At 36.7% G+C, this 27,543-nt stretch overlaps 1 protein-coding gene across 1 annotated transcript; it reads right to left on the reverse strand.

Annotated features, from left to right (window-relative positions):
• Nucleotides 1-738: 738 nt before the first annotated feature.
• On the reverse strand, nucleotides 739-27,543 carry LOC116421743 (zinc finger protein OZF-like). The gene is made up of 5 exons (XM_031954335.1): nucleotides 27,429-27,543; nucleotides 15,654-15,747; nucleotides 12,471-12,597; nucleotides 12,091-12,171; nucleotides 739-3,415 (listed from the first exon to the last, which is right to left on the reverse strand). Exons 2-5 carry the CDS (start codon nucleotides 15,684-15,686, stop codon nucleotides 2,205-2,207), a joined length of 1,452 nt encoding a protein of 483 aa, XP_031810195.1. The 5' UTR covers nucleotides 15,687-15,747; nucleotides 27,429-27,543; the 3' UTR covers nucleotides 739-2,204.

Genomic DNA, 27,543 nt, shown 5'->3' on the forward strand with positions numbered 1-27,543 from the left:
GTGACCAACTTCACGACTCTGTGTTGGACTGGAAAAACCCAAGAGAATAGCAGTAACAGCCATAGCAACTTCAGACCAGAGGGCGAATGTGATCTCATTAGGAGCTGTCCTTTTTGGTCACTATGGTTAAATGAGAAGGAGTGAGGCTACCAGGGCAAAGGGGTGGGGAATAGCCCCTGGTTCTATAAAAAATACACTTATACCAACACCTGGAACCCACGACAGCCAACTTCTAGTGTTGGACTTGACAGCATCCTCTGGGTCCCACTGTCAACTCCTAGCCATTGACTTCTAGGGAGTAATACCACCAAAGCTAGAAGGTATATTTGCTTCTAACTTCTCTGACTCTTTCATTTCAGTTTCGGATGGGACAAGGAAATAGATGGCTACTGACATAGCCACAGAGGAAGAACTTTCAGAAACAAAAGAAGGGCCAAGTTTGGCCTCCAAAACTGCCAAGACAGGGATCAACTGCCATTCCCTTCCTGCAAGAAACATAGAGGCTACTTCATTTCTATTAGGATTTTTAACTAGGGATCCATAGATGGACCATATGTTATTTTTTAAAATGATTTCCAATAACAATTTCAATATAAGTTGCTATTCTCTATCACTCTATGTATTTTATTCTGAGAAGGGATCCATAGATCTCACCAGATTGCCCAAGGTGTCCATGACACACAAAAAAGGTAAGAATCTCTACTCTAGACCTTTCCCAGGAAAACATCATTAACTTCTGAATAGAAGGGCCTAAGGAATGATGAGGCAAAGTTTGCTCATTACCATAGTGTCAGATGAGAGCTCTTCAGGAAGCCCCTAAACTCATTCATTTGATAGATATCTTCTAGGCACAAGCTGGAGAAGGAAAGAAGAATGAAATATAACAGATTGAATATAACTCCAGAAAATAACATACTTTTTAAATCTTTCTTATCTCTTCTCTTTCAAATTTTTCTTCTTTGTTAAACTCTTCATATTAGAAGAAATATATTAGAGAAAGAAAAAAGGAGATCAGAGAAAGAAGCAATTTTGGAATATTAAGAGGCCAAAGGAAGAGGTTAACAGAAGACTACATGGGGGAGAGGAAGAGGATAAACAGGAAAGATATTGAACATTAATATTTATGCTACTCTTATCTCCATTGAAATAAAATGCTACTCTCATTTCCATTAAAACAAAATCAGATCATACATGATGCTCCCATTTTAAAACAACATTTTATTCATTGAAAAATTGGAAAATAACAAGACTAAGGAAGGGAAATCTGCAGCAATGGAAATGTATTGTACTGAGGAGTTAAGGGCCAAAATTCCCACTCTTTCAGTTCAGTTTGGCCTGGACAAGACGAGCTGAACAAGATGAACAATGAACCCAATTTGATTGGGTTAATAAAGAGCTGTTTTCCCTATTCAAGAAAGATATCTAGCAATTAGGAAGAGAGTAATCTCTCATTTGGAATTGTACTCCTTAGTAAAATGGTTGTTTCCCATCTTTTTTCTTTTAATGATACAAAAACTCTCCAAGATCAGAGAGAAAAAAAGGTATTGTAATGATTTTTATTAGCAAATTTCTCTACTCCTTAACTCAGGAATGGAGCAAAGATAAAAAAAACTATAAAGAGCAGGCATATATTTTAAAGATTGTAACATATATCAATGTTACAAGTTGGCATTTCTGCCTTTCTATGGCAGGAGTGTGTAAGCATGCCTTGTTTTTCTGTATTTTTCAGTTCTCCGAATCTTTTGTGCATTTGTCTGAATCCTTGTTTGGTTTTACAAAACATGGCTCTGTCATTCACAAGAACATTTATTCTTTTCTGATTTTAATACTGGATAAAATTCCATAAAGCTCATATCATGGATACCTATAGACTCTTATAGTTCACATCTCTCTTTAACCAAGAGGAAGAAGAACAAGAATAGGCTTTTCAAAGGCAGTGATTAAGAGAATAAAATCTATCCTCTTTACACAATTTTAGAAACAATTTGAGATATTTTGATTTAAGAATATTTAATTAAGGAAAGAATCAGCCTTAAATGAACCTTGCCTTTATTCACTACCTTCTCAAGGTTCCCATTGTGCTTATTGAAACACATATATATGAGTTTTCCTTATAAATTATGCACATAGGGTTTCCCTGTAGTAATGAATTTTCAAATGCTGAATAAAATATTTGCTTCATCTTTTTAATAATCATTCAGATACTAAAGTTTCTTTCCAATATGGATTCTCTGATGTCGAGTAAGGTTTGTGCTCTGACTGAAAGCTTTTCCACAGTCATTACATTCATAGGGTTTCTCGCCAGTATGAATTTTTCTATGTTGAGTAAGGTCTATACGCCACCTAAAGGCTTTTCCACATTGATTACATTCATAGGGTTTCTCTCCAGTATGTATTCTTTGATGTTGAGTAAGATGTGTACTTCGACTGAAGGCTTTCCCACATTTTCTACATCCATAAGGTTTTTCTCCAGTGTGAGTTTTCTGATGTTGGGAAAGGTCTGTAGTCCACCTGAAGGATTTTCCACATTGATTACACTCACATGGTTTCTCTCCTGTATGAATTCTCTGATGCCGAATAAGGTGTGTATTTCGATTAAAGGCTTTTCCACATTCATTACATTCATAGGGTTTTTCTCCAGTATGTATTCTCTGATGCTGAGTAAGATGTGTACTCCGGCTAAAAGTTTTCTCACATTTAATGCATTTAAAGGGTTTCTCTCCAGTATGAGTTCTCTGATGTCTAGTAAGATTTGTTCTTTGACTAAAAGATTTTCCACATTCACTACATTTGTAGGGCTTTTCTCCAGTATGAGTTCTCTGATGTTGAATGAGATCTGTACTCCATCTGAAAGTTTTCCCACATATAGTACATTCATAGGGTTTCTCTCCAGTATGGACTCTCTGATGTTGAGTGAGGTCTGTACACCATCTGAAGGCTTTTCCACATACTTTACATTCAAAGGGTTTCTCTCCAGTATGAATTCTTTGATGTTGAGTGAATTCTGCACACCACCTGAAGGCTTTTCCACATTCTTTACATTCATATGGCTTCTTCTCTGTACGGATTTTCTTTGATTTAATTGTGTCTGAATGACATTTGAGCTTCTTTCCACTTATATTGTCACTCTCTCCTTTAGGAACTTTTTGTTGTATAATAAGGTCCGAATTCTGACTCACATCTATTCCCAATTCATTACATTCAGAATCTCTATTTCCAGTGAGGATTTGATTTTTGGGCAATGTCTTCTGACTCAAATTTCTCTCCTGTACCTTCTGAAGGTTCCCTAATGAATCATTACTTTTCAATTTTTTACCCCTTGTGAGTCTTTTCCTTATTACTTCCTGGGATGAGACCTCTTCAGAAATGCTGTTGTTTTGAGTTGACTTCTTATTTTCAGGTTTAGTCTCCAATACTAAAGGAAATTTTAAAAAAAAGTACATGTTTTCTGTTCTCTGAACTAGGAATAAGGAAATTAATATAGAGTGAATAGGAGAATTAAATTTACAACACTGAGTACAAAGTGGAGGGTCAGTATGGCCCTATTAGATGAAAAGTTGTCCTTAGGATCAGAAAGACCTTTGGGCTCAGGTCCGGTTTCTAACATATTAGCTATGTGGCCCTGAACTTAACCATTCATTGTCCTAAAAACTGCAGTTATGGAGGGATTTTCCACACTAAGAGTTTTCTATACAGATGCAATCATCAGTGCAAACATACAAACTAAATAATGAGTACAAGGTATAAGTGGCCTGCCTGATTGACTGACAGTGAGCCTGAGACAGGAAAATGAAGCAATGAGCCCAAATCAGAGAGCCTAACTAAGGGACTCCTTGCTGTTCCTCACACAAGACACTCTATCTCTGTGTGGCACTCTCTTTCCCTCCTAACTTTCTTCAAGTCCTGGCTAAAAGCCCATCTTCTTTGAGAAGCCTTTCCCAATTGCTCTTAATTTTAGTCCTCTCCAATTTATCCTGTTTATATCTTGTTTGAATGTAATGTTTTTCCTATTGTCGCCTCCTTTAAATCACAAACTCCTTGAGAACAAGGATTGTGTTTTGTCTTTCTTTGTATTCTCATCACTTAGGGCAGTGTCTAGCATAGGTAAGTGCTTAATAAATGCTTAATGCTTGACTTACTCCCTGAAGTAAAATCACTACTTTTACCTAGAGGATTCAGGGCCTAGAGAAGACCTCTGGAACTTCAGTTCAGAGGACCAAAGATTTAGACTGCAAGGGATCTCATGTTATCAAATCTAAACCTTTCCTTTTATAGATGATGAAACTGAGGCCATATTAATTAATTCACAAGCTTGAGAACATACAGGCACTAAGAAGTAGAACTGGGATCTGAAGGCAGGTATTGGTCATTCCAAATTCAGTGTTCTTTTTTATTACACTGCACTTCTCCAAGAAACAATCTAGAAATCTAGAAAGTTTATGAACCACCAAGTATGCAACTAGTTGGTAGATAAAGTATGATTTTTTAATATGTTGAAATTACTTTGTCCTTTTATGTTAATTGCTAATTACATCTTCAAGTTTACTGAGAAATCAAAATCAGAACTCATTGGTCTACTGACCTTACCTACCAAGGTAATGCTCCCATGGAAAACAAATGGTGAGTTACATATTTGTCACTGGTATCATATTCTAAATTCCATGAGCACCTGAAGTGGCTACATCCTACTGTTAATCCCTGACCCTCTGAACCAACTGGCACAAATGATCCTTTCTATTCATAAACTGGACCTGTGGGGAGTGGGCAAGGAGTCCTACAATATGGTAAAAATTCAGAAAGCAAATGAATTTAATGAAACAAATATTGTATTCAATTCAGTGGAGACTGTAATCCTATGAGTAATATGAAAAGATTAATAAGACAAAGACAGGCATTCAAAAGTGAAAGCCTAGTTGAAATTAAAGGAGCTCAAATCTGTAGTGGACTCAGGATGGTTTCATTCAATCTAATACCATAAGTACCTATTAAGTACCTACTATGTACAAGGCATTGTACTATGTGTTGGGGACACAAAGGCAAAATGAAAACAAAAATCCCTTACCTCAAGAAGGTACTGGATGAAGTGATTCATGATTTTTTCCTGAAGCTTTTGTTGATCAAAAAAAGAGGAGAGAAACTAGATGGTAGGAGTATTCCACTATTGAAGGTCAGCAAGGTGGGAAAGTTTAGAAGGTGAAGGGAGTGAAGGTAAAGGTATCTTGTTGAAGTAGGTGACAACTAGATTAAGACTGGCTACAAAGTAAAGTAAGGACTGAATAATAATGCTATATTCAAAACTCCCAAATTTCTATATCTAGGCCTGGCCTTTCTATCAAGAGCTAGAATCATATTTCTAACCATATGCTAGATATCTCCACCTAAGTATTTTACCAGTACCTCAAACTCAATATATCTAAAACTGAACCTCTTTGTTTCTAAAGTGTTCCTCTCTTGACTTTTCTTATTTCTAGCAGCACTATTATTCACCCAGTGTCCCATGGTTAAAATCTTGGTATTATTTGACTCTTCTTTCTCCTTGGAAAAAGCTAATTTGATTAGTGACTGATTGAAAATATACCTGCCCATTTAGCTACATTTCTTCTTGTTAGCCCTTAACTCCCAGAATATTCTTCACCTTCACATCTCATCCTAGCTAGGGTCCTCAAACTACGGCCCGTGGGCCAGATTCGGCAGCTGAGGATGCTTATCCCCCCACCCAAGGCTATGAAGTTTCTTTATTTAAAGGCCCACAAAACAAAGTTTTTGTTTTTACTATAGTCTGGCCCTCCAGTAGTTTGAGGGACAGTGAACTGGCCCCCTATTTAAAAAGTTTGAGGACCCCTGACTTAGAGCATCTCATCATCTGCCTGCCATTGTCCCCAGTGGGACCATCATCTTTATACCAGACATGAACCTCCAGAATTCCTTTCTAGCTATCTCTCACATTCCACCTTTTGCCCTGGTCATGGTAATCAAATCAATATTACCATTGCTTCTGAAAAGGTCATGTCAATTTAATGCCCTATAAATTTAACCATCTATCCCTATGGCTCCCCAAAGTAAAATTTTCTTCCCCAGACATCAATATTATATGTTATCTCTCTATTTTAGGATTTAAGCTTGAGGTTAGAGGTTGTCTATTCGTATTTGGATGGCCAGTGCTCAGCACTGGACCTTGTAAAAGTGCTTTGTACATAAAAACCACTTAAATGCTTTTTCATTAAGCAATTAATTCCTTAATTTCTACATCCAATTCTATCTCTACAACCATGATTGTACCATTGCACCTATAAACTCTCTATTTTTACTGCTACCACTTTAGAACAGGCTTTAATTTATGGTAAATATTACAATAATCCCTTAACAGTTTTTTCTGCCTTTGCTCTTTTCCTATAATGTCATCTCTCATTGCTGCAAGATTATTTACTACTTGTGTGATTCTCCTGCTAGCTTTTCCTTTCGAGAAGCTTGTGATCACACTCTCTTGCTTCTCCTCTCATTTGTTTGGCCACTCCTTTTCAGTTTGCTATGCTAGATTATTATCCATTTCATTCCCTCTAACTGAGGTTATACCAAAGGCTCTGTCCTGGACTTTTTTTTTTGTGTTTTCACTTGGTGACTTCATCAGCTTACTTGAGTTTAACGATCATGTGTATGAGGGTGATTCTCTGACTTTCAAAATATGGAAAAAATGGAGAAGAAAGACTCCCAAGAAGGGAGCACAACATAATTAAAGCCAGGATTTTAGGACAGAGTACAGCATCACACATGTATTAAGTATTTACAAAGAGTCAGATATCATGTTAGGTACTAGGAATACAAAGATCAAAGTTTAATAGCTCTTGCCTTCAGAGAGCTTATGTTTTAGCCTGAGAAGATAAAATGTACATTTTATGTACATTATGTACAATTATGTACAAAATTATGTACAAAACAATACAAAGTAGTTTGGGGAAATTAATTTGAACTTGGAGGATCAAGAAAGGCTTCATGGCAAGAGATTAAAGCCTTGAAGAAAACCAGGGGTTCTAAGAAGTGAAAAGAAAGACAGAAAGCATTACAGAAATGGAACTGCCAATGCAAAGTCATTGAGATTAGAAATGTGGGACCTTATAAAAGGAATAGTAAGAAAATCATTTTGGGTGCACCAGGAAGAGGAGCAATGAATGTTTAAGGGTGGAAGAGTAGGTTGGAAACAAGTTGTGATAGGCTTTAAAGGGCAAACAGAGGAATTTCTATTTGAACCCAAAGGAAAAGAGAAGTCATTAAAGTTTATTGTGCAGAGGAGTAATATAGTCAGGCTTCTGCTTTTGGGACCTGGGTAGAAGATTATCAAAAGGGAGGAAAAAATAAATGGAGAACAATTAGGGGGTTATTATAATAGTCCAGACTAAGAGGCATTTTTTAAAAAGTACAAAGACTGGTAACAATTGTATAAAATGTTTTATAGAACAAAAACCATAGGACTTGGTACAATTTAGAACTTCAGATAAAGAAAAGATTAATATAGGTTAAAGGAGTCAGGAGCGGTTTCAAAGTGAAGAATTTAAATAGGAATTTTAAGAAAAAAGATATACTTTAAGGAAAGAAAGGGTACTCCCAGCAGAGGATAGAAGACATTCAAAGACACAATTGCAAGAAACAGTATGTCATAAGAAGGATGTGAAGAAGGCAATGTAAAAAATTCAAGATTGAAAGAGTTAATAAACTGTGGCAACTGTAGAACTGATTATATAACTGAAGGAACTATAAATGAAAAAGAAATAAAGGAAGATTCTAGAGAAGAAAGAAATAATCAGGAGATCAAAGTTTTGGAGGAAATGAGGAAGGACGTAATCCACAAGGTGTAAGTCTGGTTATAATGTGCATATCTAGAAAAAGAGGGGAATGGAATTAAATGCTCTCTAAATTTATTTCTAGTTCTAATATTTTATAAGCCTATGAGCCTAAACTGAGGGGAGCTTCCTTTTATGAAACAAAAGGGAAGGAGGAAAGAATAAAGGACAAATATTTAGATGCACATTATGGTCCTACTCAAATATTTAATGGATTTCCCCATGGACTGGGAAATAGAATAGATTGTTCAAAAGAGGACAGCTAGGTCCCATGGATAAAAATTACAAAGAAGAGAATCCATCTCAAATAAATGGAAAACTTGTGAACAGTCAGCAAAATGGAACAGGCCACTGAACAAAGCAGTGAGCTTGACATGAAAAGCATTCAAGCCAGAGCCAAGATGGTGGAGTTAGCATTTAGTTGCCATAAATCTCCCATATTCACCTCCAAACAACCATAAAATAGCACCCCAAAATAAATCCTGGTTAGCAAAACCAGCAAAAAGATGGGTAAAATGACGTTTTAGACCAAGAAATGTGGAAGATCGACATGAAAGGTCTGTCTCATTTGGGCAAAAAGAGAACACATTCCAGGACAGGAAACATCCCAGAAAGCCAGCAGCAAGCCCCTCTTCAGCAAACCAATGAGAACTCTTAAGCCCCAGTGCATTTGAGGAAATGACATAAAAAATAACTAAGGGATGAGAAAGAGGGGCATACTGGGTGTAAAGAACAAAGGGAGACATAAAATGCAATAGATATTTCACATGAAGAAGCATGAAAAACCTATTACAACAGAGGGAAAGATGGGAGGGTGGGCATTTGAACCTTACTCTCAGACCTCTTGGTTCAAAGACGGGATAATATACACAATAAGTTGAATTTAGAAATCTCTCTTACCAGACAGTGAAGTAGGAGGGAAAATGATCAAGATAAGGATGTGTGTGTGTGTGTGGGGGGGGGGGAGATAGGGCTAACAGAAAGAAGGACATGGTAAACAGAAGGAGGGAAGGATGAAAGGAGAGGGAGGACAAACAGGAGGAGGGAAATACCCAGTAACTGTGAATGTGAATGGGATGAACTCTTTCATAAAAGAGAAGTGGATAGCAGAATGGACCAAAACCTAGAATTCTATAATATGTTGTTTACAAGAAACACACCTGAAGCAGAAAGACACAGGATAATGGTAAAGGGCTAGAGCAAAATCTATTATGCTTCAGCTGAAGTAAAAAAAAAAAAAGTGGGAGTAGCAATCCTGATCTCAGGCAAAGCAAGAGCAAAAATAGATCTAAATAAAAGAGTTAAAGAATGGAACTACATCATTGCATAAACAATGAAGTAATATGAATACTAAACATATGCACCAAGTGGTATAGCATCTAAATTCTCAGAGAAGTTGATTTATGGATTCGTGACCAAACAAGAGAGAGAATTATGAAGTGAAAAATAGATAATTTTGATTATATTTTTCAAATACATAGAAACTGAGCCAAATTTATAAGAATACCGGCTATTCCCAAATTGATAAATGGTCAAAGGATATGAACAGGCAGTTTTCAGATAAAGAAGTCAAAGCTATGTGTATACATATGAGGAAGTGCTCTAAATGACTTTGATTAGAATAAAACAACTCTGAGATACTACCTTACAGCTATCCGTTAGCTAATATGACAAAAAAAAGAGAAAGTGATAAATATTAGAGAGGATGTGGGAAAATTGGGACACTAATCCATTGTTAGAAGAGCTGTGAACTGATCCAATCTTTCTGGAGAGTAATTTGGAGCTATGCCTAAAGGACAACCAAACTGTGCATACCCTTTGATCCAGCAACCTCTAGGAGAACTAACAACAAACAATTAATAACAATACCACTAATGGCTCTATATACCAAAGAGATCATAAAAAGGGGGAATGGACCTACATATACAAAAATATTTATAGAAACTCTTTTCATGATGGTAAAATGCTGAAAACAGAGGGGATGCCCAATAATGAGGGAATGGCTGAACAAACTATGGTATATGAATGTAGTAGAATATTATTGTTCAATAAAAAAATGATGAACAGGTAGATTTCATAAAAACCTGGAAAGACTTGAATGAACTGATGCAAAGCAAAATAAACAGAATCAGTAATTCTGTATGATGGTCAATGATGAATGACTGAGCTCTTCTCAGCAACACAATGATCCCAGACAAGTACAAAGGAGTGAGGAAGGAAAATGCTATTCACAGCCTGATAAAGGACTTGTGGACTCTGAATGCAGATTGAAGAAAACTTTTTTTTCACTTCTTTGTTCTTTTTCATGGCATTTTTTTTCTTTTTGATCTGTTTTTTTCATTCACAACTATGATTAATATGGAAATATATTCTATGTGATAGTATATGTATGACCTATATCAAATTGATCATTTTAAAGAAGGGAGGGAGAAAAATTTGGAACTCAAAATCTTATAAAGATGAATGTCCAACAGAGGATAGTTTACCTGTCAGATCTTTGGAGAAGGAGAAATTTATGACCAAATAAATTAGAGACATTATGAAATGCAAAATGGTTAATTTTGATTACACTAAATTAAAAATTTTTTGCACAAAGCCAAAGCAGCCAATATTAGAAGGAAAGTAGAAAGCTAGGAAACAACTTTTACAGCCAATGTTTCTAATAAGGACCTCATTTCTAAAATATATAGAAAAATGAGTCAAATTTATAAGAATATAGGTCATTTCCCAATTAATAAATGATCAAAGGATATGAACAGGCAATTTTCAGATGAAGACATTAAATTCATTTTTAGTCATATGAAAAATGCTCTAAATCACTATTGATCAGAGAAATGTAAATTAAAACAGCTCTCAGGTACTGCCTCACATCTATCAAATTAGCTTAAGATGACAAGAGAAGATGATATTGCAGGGGATGTGGGAAAACCGGGACATTAATCCATTGTTTATGGAGTTATGAAGTGATCTAGCTATTCTGCAAAGCAATTTGGAACTATGCCCAAAGGGCTATAAAACTGTGCATATCCCTTTATCCAGTAGTGTCACTACTGGGTCTATATTTCAAAGAATTCATAAAAGAAGAAAAAGGACTTCCATGTGCAAAAATATTTATATCAGCTATTTCTGTGGTGATAAGGAATTGGAAACCCATCAGTTGGGGAACGGTTGAATAAGTTATGGTATATGAATGTAAAGGAATATTATTGTTCTATAAGAAATGATGAGCAGGATGATTTCAGAAAAGCCTGGAAAGACTTATATGAACTGATGCTAGAGAAACATTGTAACAGTAATATCAAGATTATCTGATGATCAATTATGATAGACTTAGCTCTTTTCAGCAATGCAGTGATCCAATACAATTCCAACAGATTTAAGATAGAAAATGCTATCCACATTCAAAAGGAGAACTATGGAGACTGAAAGTGGATCAAAGTATACTATTACCCCCCTTTTTATTTGCTTTTTTTCTCCTCAGTGTTTTTCCATTTAGTTCTGATTTTTCTTTCACAACATGACTAATATGGAAATATGTTTTAAATGATTGCATATGTATAACCTATATTGGTCTGTTTGCTCTTTTGGAGAGGGAGATGTTAAGGGAGAGACAGAGAAAAAAATTGGAACTCAAAATCTTACAAAAACAAATGTTGAAAACTATCTTTACATGTAATTGGAAAAATAAAATACTATTGATACAAAGTAAAAAAAAAAATGAATACTAAAGTAATGAATGGCATGTAATTAGAAAAAAATAAAACACTATTAAAAAAATTCAAACCAAGGCAAGGTGGTGATCAAAGAAGTGATTCCTACATTGGGTGGGAAAGTAGATGACCTTGCATGTTCCTTCCTATTATAGGATATGTTAAGGTTTCTGAGGAGACTCATACAAATGGAATCAGTTTTCTCCACAAGCTTGGGAAGCTTTAAGGATTTATCCAACCAACATTTCCAAGCTCCCACCCCCTCAATAACTGTTACTGACAGTGATTCCTGTCTCCTGGGTTTTCATTTAAGGATCAGAAATTGAGGGTTGTTTGGCCTAGAGAAGACCTGAAGACAGAGAAGAGTATCTAGGTTTGATGTAAGGCAAAGTATTCAAACAATTAGGGTTGCATATATGTGGACTGGGCATCTCAGGAAGAAATAGTGGGATTCCACTATAGGATTCTCCCTGAGAAGGGTTGGATTCAATAACCTTAATGGTCCTCCCAACTCTGGATCAGTGATGTTGTGTTTTTTTACTCACCTGGATTTTTTCTCTTTGCCATCCAGGGTTCTTTTCCTTGCTCCAACTGGGAGATCACACTGGGTTTGGAAACTTGATGCCCTGCTCATAGGTAAAAACAAGAACTCGGGTATCTGTGCTGGGTATAAAGATTCATCCTAGGATTGAGTCCCAGCCCCTTGGTCTTCAGAATCTCTGAAGGATGAGATAAGTGCAGCGCTATAAGAAGCATAATAAAACTACCTATTTATGAATATCCTGTTTTTAGGTCCCAAAGGAGTCTAGAACTTCAAAGTCAAACCCTGAAAAACTTTTCAGAGGTTCCATAGGTTTTTAAGAACCATGGAAATAAAAACAGCCCAAAAGAGAGACTCTTCAGGCACAAGGGAAGCCACCCTTACCCAGGAAGACCAGGTTTCTGTAGTTCTCCAGCATCACATCCCTGTAGAGGGCTCTCTGAGCAGGCCCCAGACACTTCCACTCCTCTCTGGTGAAATTCACAGCCACATCCTCAAATGTCACTGATGCCTGAAATAGCAAACACATTTCTGCTCAACCTGGGACCATACCCCCAAATGGCAATGAGAAGAGCTGGTAGCAGAGAAAGTGGATGAAATTATATATGCTGATTAAATGAAAGATTCTGAACGTTCCAAGTCAAACAAAGTATTTACTGATTTGCTATTATGTATAAAAGTTTGCTCAAATCTATCAGAAGAACAAAGAAATAAGAAACATGGTCTCAAACCCTCCCTCCAAATACTGTGCTTATTTTTTTGTATTTGCTTATCTCTGAATATATTGTTTTTCCCAGTAATATATGCTAATGGTGGGGACTATTTCACTTTTTTTAGTACTCTAGCACCTATCACAATGCCTAGCACAAGTAGGCACTTAATAAATGCTTATTGAATTTAGTTAAATTAATTTCACCCGGGTTCTTCTTGATGCTTGGAAATTGCTTTACTCTTTTTTGACTATTACATTGCCTACAGTAATTGTTCCAATCCTTTTCTTTCCTCAAATCACCATTCTTGCTCTCCTCCACTCAGCTTTTTTTACTTTTACTGAGAAAACAGAGAATATCTTTTGTGAGTACTATCCTTTTTCTCAATTCCACATCTCAGCATCTTCCCCTATTCTCTCCTCTTCAGTTCCATTCTCTCTGGAATATAGAAACTCTTTTTTTTTCCTTTACGCTTCACTTTGATACCCTTGTTTTGCATCTCTCCTGTGAAGGTCTAAACCAGGAGTCCTCAAACTTTTTAAATAGGGGGCCAGTTCACTGTCCCTCAGACTGTTGGAGGGCCAGACTATAGTAAAAACAAAAACTTTGTTTTGTGGGCCTTTAAATAAAGAAACTTCATGGCCCTGAGTGAAGGGGATAATCGTCCTCAGCTGCTGCATCTGGCCCGTGGGCCGTAGTTTGAGGACCCCTGGATAATCCCTTCCTCTCTCTCTAACTGTCATCTTGTATCTGCTGGCTTTTCTGATTTTACAAACATGCTCAATTCTTCTTCATTCTCAAAAACACTTTTCTTGATCTTAGTCTCTGCTTCAGCTATTGTCCTGTATTCTTCCAAAAAAGCTATCTATACTGGTAGCCTCTACTTCCTCACTTGCCACTGTATCCCCAGAGCTGGAGGTGCCTAGGTTCTTTTCTTTTCTCTTTACAGTCTTTGGGTAACCTCATCCATAAGTTTCATTTATCTATACTCATCACTCCCAAATCCTGTCCTTGTTTTTCTCCTGAGCTCAATCTTACATCACCAATCTGCATGTCCCATATGCATCTCAGACACAATACATCCAAAACGAAACTCATTTTCCCTTTTACAATTGCCCTTCCTCCTAACCTTATTTCTGCCAAGAAACTGCCACCCTTCCAGTCACTCAGGTTCACAAACTCAGGCCCAGCCTTATTCTTCATTCTTTAATCTCCATCCCTATTCATTTAACATATTCTTCCTCCACACCATATCTCACATCAACTCTCTTTTCTCCACTCTTCCTGATCTCTCTAGTAATCAGGGTTTCACTCTCATAAAGTTGCTTTGTGTTAATTTTATTTTCTTCTTTGACACAATATATCTAAATTCTGAGAATGACCTCTTGGCAGATAAGTAATGGACTGGGGTTGCAGAATGAGATATATATACTTTCAGACATACCCCATATAGTGATTTGTTTTGCTTGGCTACACTTAGTAGGAAGAATCTCTGAATGCAGAGTAGAGTTGGTGAGTAGAAATATGAGGAAAAAGAAAAAAAGGACCAAGAGAATGTTAATGAAATATTTAAAAACACACAGATAAGAGCAAAAAGAAGTTCTGAAGGACATGTTAAATTTAATATATATTTAAAACCAAACTATACAATAGAAGTACATGATTTCATATACAATTCTCCTTTCTGTACTTCTTGGTATATTAAAATGTTTATATTTGTTGATGTTGCTACAATAAATAAGAAACAACATTTTTTTCCAAAGAAGTGAGAAAAAAATGTAGAGAGTGAAAATCTCAGCATGTGTTTCTTCAGGAGAGTAGAAGGAGTTGAAAAGAACGTGAGTTTGGAATTGGGATGTTGGTCAGGGTCTCTTCTTTGGTGACTTTCCTACTAGATCTCAGATGATGATAAAAAAAAGCCAGGAAGAAGAGGTTTAGATTTTTAGTATGTGTGGGAACAACAGACTAAGCCTATTACATCCCTCCCTCATTCCAATAAAATAATTCTCTACCAGTCTCACTCCATCCCAAATATTTCCTGGGTTTTCTTTCTCTCAATCCTTTCCAGGAGAAACAGCCTTTCTCCCTCCTATACATTAATAATCCCAGGGGTACCTTTCCATGTGATTTGCCAATGCCTATTAAGTGGAAAGAGCAGGTCCATATCCTATGAGTAAGATTAGATGACCTTGGAGATTTGTTCTGAGATTCTGTCCTCTTCACTATGAATGCAATTGGTTTTCCCTTCTACTTAATTGAATGTTTCTTATTCTTGTATTATTTTCACATTATGAATGACATAGTTGATTTGAAGGCTTTGTATAATTAGCCCCAAATACAAAAATGACTAGTTATGGCTCTAGTGACTTATTATTTCATGAATTTGTCACTCCTCTGTCTCCCCCCAAGAAAACTAGAAAGTATTCAAGGTAACGAACCACACTTTCATACTTCCAATTTGGTTTGTTCATAGACCCTAATGCATTTCTGAGTATTTCAAAATTCTGAATGATTTGTCAAATGATCATGTAAACATTTGGTAGAGAGGAAAGGAGACTAGGCAAATTAATTTATTCATTCAACCAACCAACATTAGGTACCTCCTATGTACACTAGGGATTCAAAGACAAAAAATCGAATAAATAGTTGCTGCCTTCAAAGAGTTGGAGACTGTGTCATGATTCTTTCCTATATGAAAATAGCACAGCTCCTGGGAGCGAATAATAAGGGCTAAAATCCCTGTGAAGGATAGTATTTTGTTGGGCAAAGAAGCTCTAGGAAAGTCTCTAGGAGAGAAGGAAATGTTCTACACTCAGAGATCTAATATTTCAGGAGAGAAAAAGGAATTCCAACTTACCACTGATTTGACTTTCATGCGCCAAGAAGCCATTCCCTCCTCTTTGATGCTCTCCAGTTGAGGAAAGTCAGAATTTTGAAAAGGCAAAACTGGACTGGGGAGAAAGAAATCATGAGAAAAATCATTTTGTCTTGTAGATTCCAGACTCATCTGGCTCAACCCCATCACACACCAGTTGGATATCACCACCATGTTCCTTAAGAACAGGTGTCCAATCTTCAGTTTAGAAGCAGTCCCAATCCTTTTCCAAGGATAGGAAAAAAAAAGGTGCAAGAATAAGGTTTCCTGCATTTGATACTCTGAACCTGTGGTTCAACCAAGTCCCAGGAGATAGAACCATATCCACCCTGAAATTCAGGACCTATTTATTTGAATTTATAACTGTTCTCATATGTAATATGGGATAAGAAATATAATCTTTTTGAGATGTACTTATTGAATGAAAAAAAAATTCTATTTTCTATTTCTGTCCAGAAAAGCTGCTGAGGTCCCTAGAGAAAACAGTTTTATAAGATTCAGCAACCATTCAATATATACCCAAACTCCTGTACAAAGCCAAATGTGAAGATCGTGTATTTTAAGATCAGCACGAGACAGGAATTCAGGTTAGGGGAAAATTGTCAGTCTTTATTCTCAGTGAAGAAGGATCGGAGGTGGAAGAGAATCGGCGATAGCAATGTGTGCAGCTGAGTCAAGAAGCTAGCTCGACCAGCAGCCACACAACCAGAAGCTCGGAGTCTCGAACCCAGCCCAATCTCTCCCAGCTTCTCTCCCTGTCTCTCTCTCTGCCTCCACCCACCAAAATCGTCATTTCCTATACAACACATCAGGACTTGCATGGAGAGTGGGCAGGGACCATTCTTTATCCAATCATGTATATTAATAGAGTACATTCTACATTCATTTTCTCTACTTTTTTATTCTCTTCTCAAATCCTTGCAATCTGGCTTTGACTTCACCACTTGAGTTACCCTGATATTCCCAAGGTTTCCAATTGTCCTTAAATTGCTAAATCCTATGACCTTTTATCATTCCCCATTTTCTTGATCACAGAAACATTTAACACGGTCTACCACTCTCTTATCTTGGGCATTCTATTCTGCTTTGACCTTTTTTTTTGGACACTGTTCTCTCCTTATTCAATTCTGTTCAAAACCTATTTATTCTATTAATAAGCATTTCTTAACGATCTTGTATGGGCCAGGCATTATCCTACATGCTGGGAATACAAAGCCAGAATTGAAACACTCCTGGTTTTTAAGAAGGTGACATTCTCTGGGGCAGCCAGAGCACCAGCCCTGAAGTCAGGAGGACCTGAGTTCAAATCTGGCCTCAGACACTTAACATGTCCTGATTGTGTGACCCTAGGGAAATCACTTAATTCCCATTGCCTCAGCCAAAAAAAAAAAAGACATTCTATCATGAGGATATATATGTATGTGTGTATGTATATATATACACATGCACATAAATACTTACAAAGCAAGAAAGCACAAAATAATACCTTAAAAAAAGGGAGGGCAGGGAGGCACTCATTAGGAACCTGAACTTTGATGGAAAGTAAGGATTTTAAGAGGAAGAGAAAGGGAGTGCATGAGGAATAAAATAGAATAAGGTTAGAAAGGTGGCCTTGACTGAGATTGTAAAATTGTAAAAAGCTCTAAAGGCCAAATTTTTGTTGTTGTTCAATTGGTTCAGTCGTGTCCAACTTTTCATGATTCCATTTGGAGTTTTCTTGGCAAAGGTACTAGAATAATTCACCATTTCCCTCTTGAGCTCATTTTATAGATGAGGAAACTGAGGCAAATGGAGTAAAGTGATTTGCCCAGGGTCAAATTTGAACTCAAGTCCTGACTCTCTGTGGTGTGCTTATTCCCTGTTCTCCCATTAAAGAGACTAAATCCACTATACATACCACCTGGCTACCTCAAAGAAAGGGAGGGGAGTTCTAGGAGGAGTCCTAGACAGGGTGGTAGGGTCAAATGAGAATTGTTTGAGGACAGAGGAAACTTGAGAGGGTTTATAGGCAGAAAGGAATAAAGTGAGGTAGGAAGGATTACTGAGGGCAATGTTTCAAAGGAGATGGGATTAAGGGTTAAAGAAGAGGAGCTGATGTAGACAAAGAAAGAGTCTATCACTGAAGAGATAAAAACATTTATACATTGTTGGTGGAGTTGTGACAAGATAGAACCAGCTATTCTGGGGAGCAATTTGGAATTATCTCAAAGTGTTATCAAAATGTGTATACCTTTTGATCCAGTGGTGTTTCTACTGGGCTTATATCCCAAAGACATCTTAAAGAAGGGAAAGGAACCCACATGTGCAAAAATGTTTGTGGCAGCCTTGTTTGTAGTGGCTAGAAACTGGAAAATGAATGGATGCCCATCAATTGGAGAATAGCTGAATAAATTGTGGTATATGAATGTTATGGAATATTATTGTTCTGTAAGAAATGACCACAGGATGATTTCAGAGAGGCCTGGAGAGACTTACATGAACTGATGCTTAGTGAAATGAGCAGGGCCAGGAAATCATTGTACACGGCAACATCAATATTATACAATGATCAATTCTGATGGACGTGGCTCTCTTCACTAATGAGATGATTCAGGTCAATTCCAATGATCTTGTGAGGAAGAGAGCCATCTATACTCAGAGAAAGGACTATGAGAACTAACATTTTGTTTTCTTACTCATTTCCATTCCTTTTTTTGATTTGATTTTTCTTGTGCAGCAAGAGAATGGTATAACTATGTTTAGACATATTGGATTTAACATATATTTTAACATGTTTAACATATATTGAATTGCTTGCCATCTATGGGAGGGGTGGGGCAAAGGAGGAGAAAAACTGAAACACAGGGCTATGCAAGGGTCAATGTCAAATTATTTGTGCATGTGTTTAAAAAATAAAAAGCTTTTTAAAAATAAGCTTTTTGTGGAGGGAAAAAAAGAAAAGAAGAGGTCTGGAACAGTCATTATGAGAAATGAGATAGCAGATCAATTAATAACATGAATTACCATTCCAATATCTTTGCCAAGAAAAACCCAAATAGTGTCATGAAAAGTCAGGCATGACTCAAACAACAACAAATCCAACTTAATACTTATTAAATGAAAGGCACCTGAGACAGGCTAGGAAAAGGGAGTAGACCTGCAATTCATTGGTATAATGAACTCTTTTTCCCTATGCCAATGGAATGAGATATGTTTTTGTAATTTATAGTCTTAGAGAATTGCCTAAAGTTGAGGTGTCAAACAAGCAGGCTTTGTGCAGCTCATAACACTTCCAAATATGACCAGAACCAGATTAAAATGTAGTTCCTATTTGATCTTCACATATTGGTGTTTTAATTAAAAAAATAAGTATATAAACATGTGCTATTTCTAAGTCAATATGCAGCCCACAGAATTTCTTATGCTTAGGTAAATGGCCACTGTTTCTATTTGAATTTGACATTACAGGTCTAAAGTACTAAGAGTTTAAGTGACTTTAAATGCTCAGGGTCCCAAAGCCAGTAAGTGTTAGAAGTAGAACCTGAAGCTGGGTCTTTTTGCCTTTGAGACTGTCTCTGGGACCACTAGGCCAACCTGAATCTTAGGCGTTAAATACTGATGCACCCACTTAGAAGACTGTATTGAATTGACCAGAAAGGAGAAGTCCATCACATCCATTATATACTTTCTCAAATCTACTCTTAATAGAATGTATAGAGTGTCACTGGGTAACTTTCAACTTTAGCCCCTTGCTTACATTGTCTTTCCTGGTGCTATTCTAGGGCAGAGAATAATAGTAAATACATGTTCTAGAAACTGTTTTAGAATATGTTTGAAGACATTCATCTAATTCCCCAAATATTATTCTCCCTAATGATATACGACAGCATTCCAGCATTTCTGCTAACAATCTAACCTTGTCATTGGACAACCAACCTCAACTTCTTCTTTAGTAAACATAAGGAATAAAGAAAATATAATCTAGCCCACTAATCAGGTATAACTGAAAATGTTCATTATCCCAATCCAATGTTTTAATTCATTAATTCTTTCATGAAATAATTTCTATATCTTTAACATTAATAGGGTTAGACATAAAACTTTCCTTAAGTTTTATCTGGGGGGAAAAAAGAATCCATGGTCATCCCCACACCAAGACAGAGCTTGGAAAATGTTAATAGAGGGCTAATAGTTTCCCAAATTAATTTATAATTTAATGTAATATTAATCAGAATCAAATAAAATAATAACAAAATATATATTTTGAAAAAAAACATTTCCTAAAAAGGTCAAAACTCAATGTTGATGGAGCCCTGGGGAAATAGACTCTCCATTGCATAACTCATAGAACTGGAAATTGATATTTTTACTAAGCAATATGAGACAGAACACTCTTATTGTGTATTGCATGAAAACGATTATCTCCTGATCTAATAGATCTACTGTGAGGACTATATCCTAAGAATATAATTTTAAAAGGGGAAAAAAACTTCATACAAAAATAGTCATAACTGCATCCATTGTCCTAGTGAAGACCTGAAATTAATGTAAAGTCTAACAATAGAAAATAGTGAACATATTGTAGTAAATGGTGAATATATTGGAGTATTGAAAATATTATATCCTTAACATAAAAAATGAGGATTACAAAAAAAATATGGAAAGTTAAGCAAAGTTATACAAAGCCAGATTGGGCAAGAATTTTTCCAGCACCAATTATCCCAAAGCCTTTGTATCAGAAACTAAGATCTGAAATATAAAGAGGAGCTAGATAACTATCTTTTCAAATATTTCAAAAATGTCTATTTCAAATATGTCACGTAGAGGAAGAATTAGATTTATTGTGCTCAGCCCCGGGAAACAGAACTACATCCATGAGTGCAAGTTTTTAAAGACTGATATAAGCTTAGTATTTTAAAAAAATTCTAAGAATTATAGCTACACAAGGAAAAAATGAATTATCTTGGTAGATCTGAAATGACAATTTGGAAAAAGGCCTTAGGTTAGATTTATTTTGCCCTTTTATAGATACCTGTTCCCTGAAGAATCTTTCTTTAACTTCATTATCTTTGGCTTTCTGAGAAACTGGAGCCTTCAGGCTCTAAGGCAACTTACAGAAAATCCTCCTTCTAGTATCCCAGACTCTGTATGGCTATAAATTTCTGCTATAGTGGGCAGAAACAGAATAAAGTAAACAAAAGGATTTATGAGGATATGGATTTCAAATCTTTGCTCCTGTTACCTAGATCTGTTCATGCTGCCCATTTGTCCTATATGAATGGGAAAAAAATCTCTATAAATTATAATAAAGAGGAAAATCAAAACTCAACACCCAAAGATACTGCTAAAAGAGGTAAAATAGTTGAAAGGTGTGGAGCCACCAACATACCTAGTGATCAGTCTAGGGGACAGATACAAGGACCAATTTTATCAAAATAGAATGAGGAAGGCCAAATAGTGAAAGATGGTAGAGATGGCATAAAATTAATGAAAGAATTGCTTATGTCTGCCTACCATGTCTTAGCTCTGGACATCTTCTTTTAGAGTTTTTATTTATTTTATTTTTGTTTTCCATTTTTCCTTGTGGATGGCTGTAGACTACTAAAGAATTTAGAGAGGTGATTTACTCCAGTGCATCTCCCCTCTCCCCAATAATCCTTTCTTCTATAATATTCTTGAAATGGGTCATCCAGACTTTGCTGAAAGAACTCAACTGAAAGGGAAATAACTTCCTCCCAAGAGAGCCTACTCTGAATGTAGCAATAATTCTTGGATGTTTTTCTTTATATCAAGCCTAAATTTGTATTTTTTAAACTTTCCCTCATGATTCTAGTTCTGCCTTCTGGGGCTGAGCAGAATAAACTTAAATCTTCAGCTTTTTAAATGTGACAGTCCTTCAAATTCTTGCAAAGACATTTATCTAGGCTCCTTTTAGACTTCTTCAGGCTAAACATCTCCAGCTTTTTTCTTTGATCCCCACAGGTCATGAACTTGAGGTCCTTTTCCATCATGGTTACCTTCCTTTGGGCCATTCTTTGGTTTATAAGTGTCTGTCCTAAAACGTGATGCCCAGGATCTACTATAACATGCTACTTGGGTCTGATCCAACCAGAGTTCAACCAGATTCTCACTAGGATTATTTCTGGACACTCTGTGCTGCTTCTAACAATCCTATAAGCTCTTTTGGCTCTCACATTGTACAACTGAGTCAATGTGCTTGCGGGTCCACTAAAAACCACATATTGAATGAATAAATGACTACTGAATTTATTGATTAAGCTTCAGAATTGCAGATGGAACAGTAGTCAGACTGCAAAAGGTTATAGAGAAACTGAATATTGATTAAGTAGATATATGTACCTATATGTCCACTTGAGATTTCTGTTGATTTCTGAACAAATCTTTGGTTGAATTAATGCTGATAAAAGATTGCACCTTGAACTGCAACTAGGAAGCTGTCTCTCTGGGTCTTTTACTGGAATTGTGTAGCCCCCATTTCCTGGATAACTTGTAACTAAAGCTAATTCTTTTTTTTTTTTTTTTAATAGCCTTTTATTTACAGGATATATACATGGGTAACTTTACAGCATTAACAATTGCCAAACCTCTTGTTCCAATTTTTCACCTCTTACCCCCCCACCCCCTCCCCTAGATGGCAGGATGACCAGTAGATGTTAAATATATTAAAATATAACTTAGATACACAATAAGTATACATGACCAAAACGTTATTTTGTAAAGCTAATTCTTTTTAACCTGACTAATTCTCTTTACATTATCCCTATAAAATGTCATCTTCTTTGATTTGATCCAACATTCTAATCAGTCAAGATTTTTAAGATGACATACAATTATTAATGACTAACTCTTGTATCTGCTCATTCAACTTTTCCAAATCTACCAATTATATTATTATCTAACCCAGATCTCTCCTTCCTTCCCATTAGAATAGAATGAGAGTATTCATTAAATGCTTTGTTAAAATTTAAGTAAACTATATCTATAACAATACCTTGATTTACCAGTTTATCTTGTTCAAAAAACCACAACTAAGATTGTGACATTTTCTTAATGTAGCTATTCTGGCTTTCTATGCTAATTTCTTCCTTTTCTTTGTACCAAGAATTCCTACATTTGCTCTTCTCCGATCCCGTGTCTTCTATCCTACTTTCTATAATCTTTCAAACAATCTTTCAACATTCAAACAGTGGCTCAAAAATTACATCTGTTCTTTCAGAACCTTTAAGCCTGATGATCAGGGCCAGAGAAATTGACTCCAAGAGCAGCTATTTAAATATTACTGTCATCCACTTTTGTCTGATATTATAATAGTTTTGTTTATCCTTTCCAATCCAAATATTATTCTCTTTAACACAAAAAACATATAAACCAAAAAGCAATACAAGGACCTAGCAATCCAGCAGGTTTTTTTTTGTTTTTGTTTTTGTTTTTTTTAATCACTGTGTCATCCATCTTTAGCAGAAGTACTTATTTCATCTTCCTCTTTTCCTTAGTTTTCTTTAACCTCCATGGCAGGGATGTGGGGGGAGCAATAAGCCTTATTTCCTTTATATTCTTCAGGAGTCAGGTGATATTTTAGAGTAGTCCTTTGTTTAGGAAACCACTGATATCCAGGAAATGGGGGCTACACAATTCCAGTAAAAGACCCAGAGAGACAGCTTCCTAGTTGTAGTTCAAGGTGCAATCTTTTATCAGCATTAATTCAACCAAAGATTTGTTCAGAAATCAACAGAAATCTCAAATGGACATATAGGTACATATATCTACTTAATCAATATTCAGTTTCTCTATAACCTTTTGCAGTCTGACTTCTGTTCCATCTGCAATTCTGAAGCTTAATCAGTAAATTCAGTAGTCATTTATTCATTCAATAGACATCTAAGTATCTATGGTATATAGAACACCAAGCTAGATTCTGAAGGATATACAAATGTGAGATAAAACAAAAATCCTCACTCTCATTGAGATTATTCTAGTGGAAAAAATACAACATCAAGAGAAATATAATATACAATGTTGCATGATGAATACTTAAGAAAGTAATAAAATAAAGTACCATATTAAGATTGAGAGGAAAAATCTACCAACCAAGGAGATTAAGAAGAATTTCACTGAAGGGGCATTTTTACTTTAAAGATGCACTGAATTTTAACAATTTCAGAGGGAAAAGATTATAGAAATAGAGATCTTTCTAAGCAAATATATAGAAGCTGGAGAATACATATTTGAGGATGGAGAGGAGTCAGTACAGTTTTGCTGAGGCAGAACTACATGGAGAATAATCATCAAGATAAGTCTGAAAAGATTTGCCATCTCGTTGCAGAAAACTTTGAAAGCTAAGCAAAGGATTCTGACCTTTATATAAGAGACAATATGGAGCTTCTTAAGTTTTTTTAAACCGAATAATAACTTTTATTATTCTCAGAATGTCTCAGAAAGATTTTTTGTATAATTATATAAAAGATGAATTGAATAGAGATGAGATAACCTATTAGACTTGCAATAATTCACAAAAATGATAAGGAGAGCTTGAAGGAAGATAAGGATGGTGGGAATAGAGAGGAAGAAATGGATTTGAAACATGTTACATGGGTAGAAGAGATAGAGGTGAGGAAGAAGAATAAATCATGCATGGGGACAGCCTGACATGATTTCTTGAGGCAGTTGGGTGCCATAGTGTATAAGCACTGGAGTCAAATTCTACTACTTCCCTATTTCCTTCATTGGTTCTGCATCTTCTTTTTGACCCCTTAAGATGAATGCTTTCCAATGTTCAGCTCTCTGACCTCTTTTATTCTTTCTACACTCCTTTCTCTTGGCAAAAGCTTCTATTCCTATAGTTTCAAATTATCATCACCATGCAGATTTCTTTCAAACCTATGCATTCAGCTCTGGTCTCACCAACTAATTTAGATTTTAAAAAGAAACGTAAATAATATGGAAGCAGATCAGGCAACAGAAGAAAAATATGAGCACAGCATGGGATATTATAAATATAGTGTCAGGATTGCTAAAGCTCAGAATGAGCTGAGGCTGGCAACACAGGTATCATCTTTAGCTCCTTTCCTTCTCACTCCCTCTCCCCAATCTAATTTTCCAGTCTTTTGCTAAATTCTGTTTATTTTATCTTTGCAACATTTCAAACATTGCCACCACCCTAGTGCAGGGTCCTTATTATTTTATATTTTTATTTATTTAATATTTTTAGGTTATTTTAATAGTCTTCTGATTGGTCTTCCTGCCTGACCTCTCACCATTACAGCTAATAAAGTGGTCTTCTGACAGCATAGATCTAACCATATCACAGTAGAGTTACTCATTAAACTCCAATGACTTTCTATTATCTCCAAGATCAAACATATGACACTCTGCTTGGCTTTTATAGCCCTTTATAACTAGGTGCTTCTTCCCTTTCATATCTTTACTCCTCTTTACATACTCTAGGGTCTAGTGTCACTGTTCTCTTCTTTGCCGTTACTTACACATAATAACCTATTTCCCTACTCTCTTAATTTTTCCTGGCTGTCCCCCATGCCTGGAATACTTTCTCTCTTAACCAACTCCTTAAGTCAGCTAAAATCCTACCTTCTGCAAGAAGCCTTTCCCAGCATCCCTTAATGCTACTTCCTTCCCCCTAAGTTTACTTCTAATACACCCTGTGTATTGCACATATATGTTTGCATATTGTCCACCTCTATTAAAATGTGAACTCCTTGAAAGTAGGGACTCTTTTTGCCTTTATTTTAATCCTAATGCTTGGCACCATGCCTCGCACAAAGTAAGTGCTAAATAAATGCTTATTAACTAACAACAAAAAGGAGTTTTAAAAAAGTTATATTGGGAGAGAAAAGGAGGATGAAAGAAGCAATAAGAATTTTGCTTAGGGTGGAAAGAACAATGATAAATGATAAAAGAAAGAAGGTAAAGCTGCTCAATTTTTATTTTGTTTCTATTTTCTCAGCAAAGGAGAATAACTTTTACATTAGAAATGACAAAAGAAAATGATTAACAGAAAGTATATATCCAGGATAAGTAAGTAGAAATTGAATGAACCCTTAACCTTCATGAATTCAAGTCACCAGGTTCAGATGAATGACATTTCTGGGACCTAAGAGAACTAGCAGAGGTGATGGCAGAGTCACTGTCAATGCTATGAGAGATCCTGGAAAATGTGAAAGAGGGAACAAGATTGGAAAAAAGTAAATGTTAATCTAATTTTCAAAAAAGGAAGATAACAAAAACTGAAAAATATAGACTGATGAGCTTGACTTCAATTCCTGAAAAAATTCTGTAAAGGTTCAATAAAAATATATTTAGTTGAATTTCCAAAAAGGGAAAGCAGTAATTGAAAAGCCAGCATGGGTTAATCAAGAGCATGCTGGATTAACTTCATGCATTGAAAAGATTTTTAGACTAGTAGATGAAAGGAATGCTATGGATACAGTTTTCTTAGCTTTTAGCAAATCTTTTGATAAAGTATCTCATACTATCTTAAAACACTGATGTAGAGAAGATGGGGAGATATGAATTAAATGATAATGAAATAAATGATAATATTAAATAATATTAATTTTTATTATTAATAATGAAATGATAATAATTTAAATTCTAACTTTAAAGAGCTACCTACCTACACAATATTCTCTGATATACAAGATAATTTTTTCTGATATTATCTACTCAGAGGGCTCACTGAGTCATCCAAAGAGATTTATACATAGACCTATGCCGGGGATCTTCTGAGGTACACACAGTCAAATAGGCAAGGGTCTTCTGACAAGAAGCCCCCCAGCGCACCCCATCCCACTGGTGTTTCACTGGCATTGAGAGGCCCAGAGAGACAAACATCTAGTTCCCCATCTAACTTCAGAATATGAGGCGCTGAGCCAGCCTCTGGACTCAGAAGGAGTCTGCTTTTCCACCCACGCCTGACCGTCCAGCAAGAACCGGAAGCCTGTTTAGTTACTAAAACCATCCACATAGAGAGTAGGAAAGGGAAGCCTGGGCTCCTCACATCCATAGTTAAGCACACCCTCACGCAAATACGACTCTTCAGCGCTTTTCCTTGTGTGTGTGTGGGTAAAAGTATGACGCTTCTCAGATAGTTCCCTTTTCCTGACCCTCTCCACCAGATTTCCTTTGAATTCCTCGCATCCGTTTTCTTCCCACCCACTCATCCGCTCCCAGTCTCCACAGGGCGTCCAGATCAAAGCTAGGGAAGTGTCACGGGCGGGGCGCGCGGCAGAATGGGAGCCGGAGGATCTCACGGAGCTTGAACTTGGGCAGAAAGTGAGGCTGGAGAGAGCGAGGATGCGGAACACGGTACAACTAGAGGAGAAGGAAGCTTGGAAGAGAGGGTGATGGAAGGGCACGCGGGGAGGGGCGGGGGGCTCCGGAGAAGCCACCGGGAAGTGGGAATCGCTGGGGAGGAGGAATCCCAAGAGAAGGGATGAGGATTTTGGGGTGCAGATGGGAGGAGGAGGTACGAAACGTAGGGAGAGAGAACCTGGAGCTTCTCCGGAGCGGTGCGCAGAAGAGGTTCAGAGACGTGGGATGGGCGCGATGGGCGCGATGTTCTCAGGCTCCACTGGAGAGAGGATGACTGAGGGATGGCAGAGAAAGATGCGGGACAGGGAAGTGAGGTAGGGGTTCGGGGAGGAGGTTTGTGGAGCTTGGGACGTGCAGAAAGCGGGGCAGCGGGACACTGAGCAATGTGGGGAGCAGGCTGCGGACCCCCGGGACCCGGGCCGCACTTACCACCACGCGGAGCAGTTGCACAAAAGGGGATAAAGTTCTTGGCCAACTGATAACTGCGCCTGCGCAGATCGAGCCTCGAACTTCAGGTCTTTCTGTCTGAGGTGTTTCCTCCCTC

The sequence above is a fragment of the Sarcophilus harrisii genome, chromosome 2 (genome assembly GCF_902635505.1).
Source record: "Sarcophilus harrisii chromosome 2, mSarHar1.11, whole genome shotgun sequence".
In the NCBI taxonomy this organism is placed as follows: domain Eukaryota; kingdom Metazoa; phylum Chordata; class Mammalia; order Dasyuromorphia; family Dasyuridae; genus Sarcophilus; species Sarcophilus harrisii.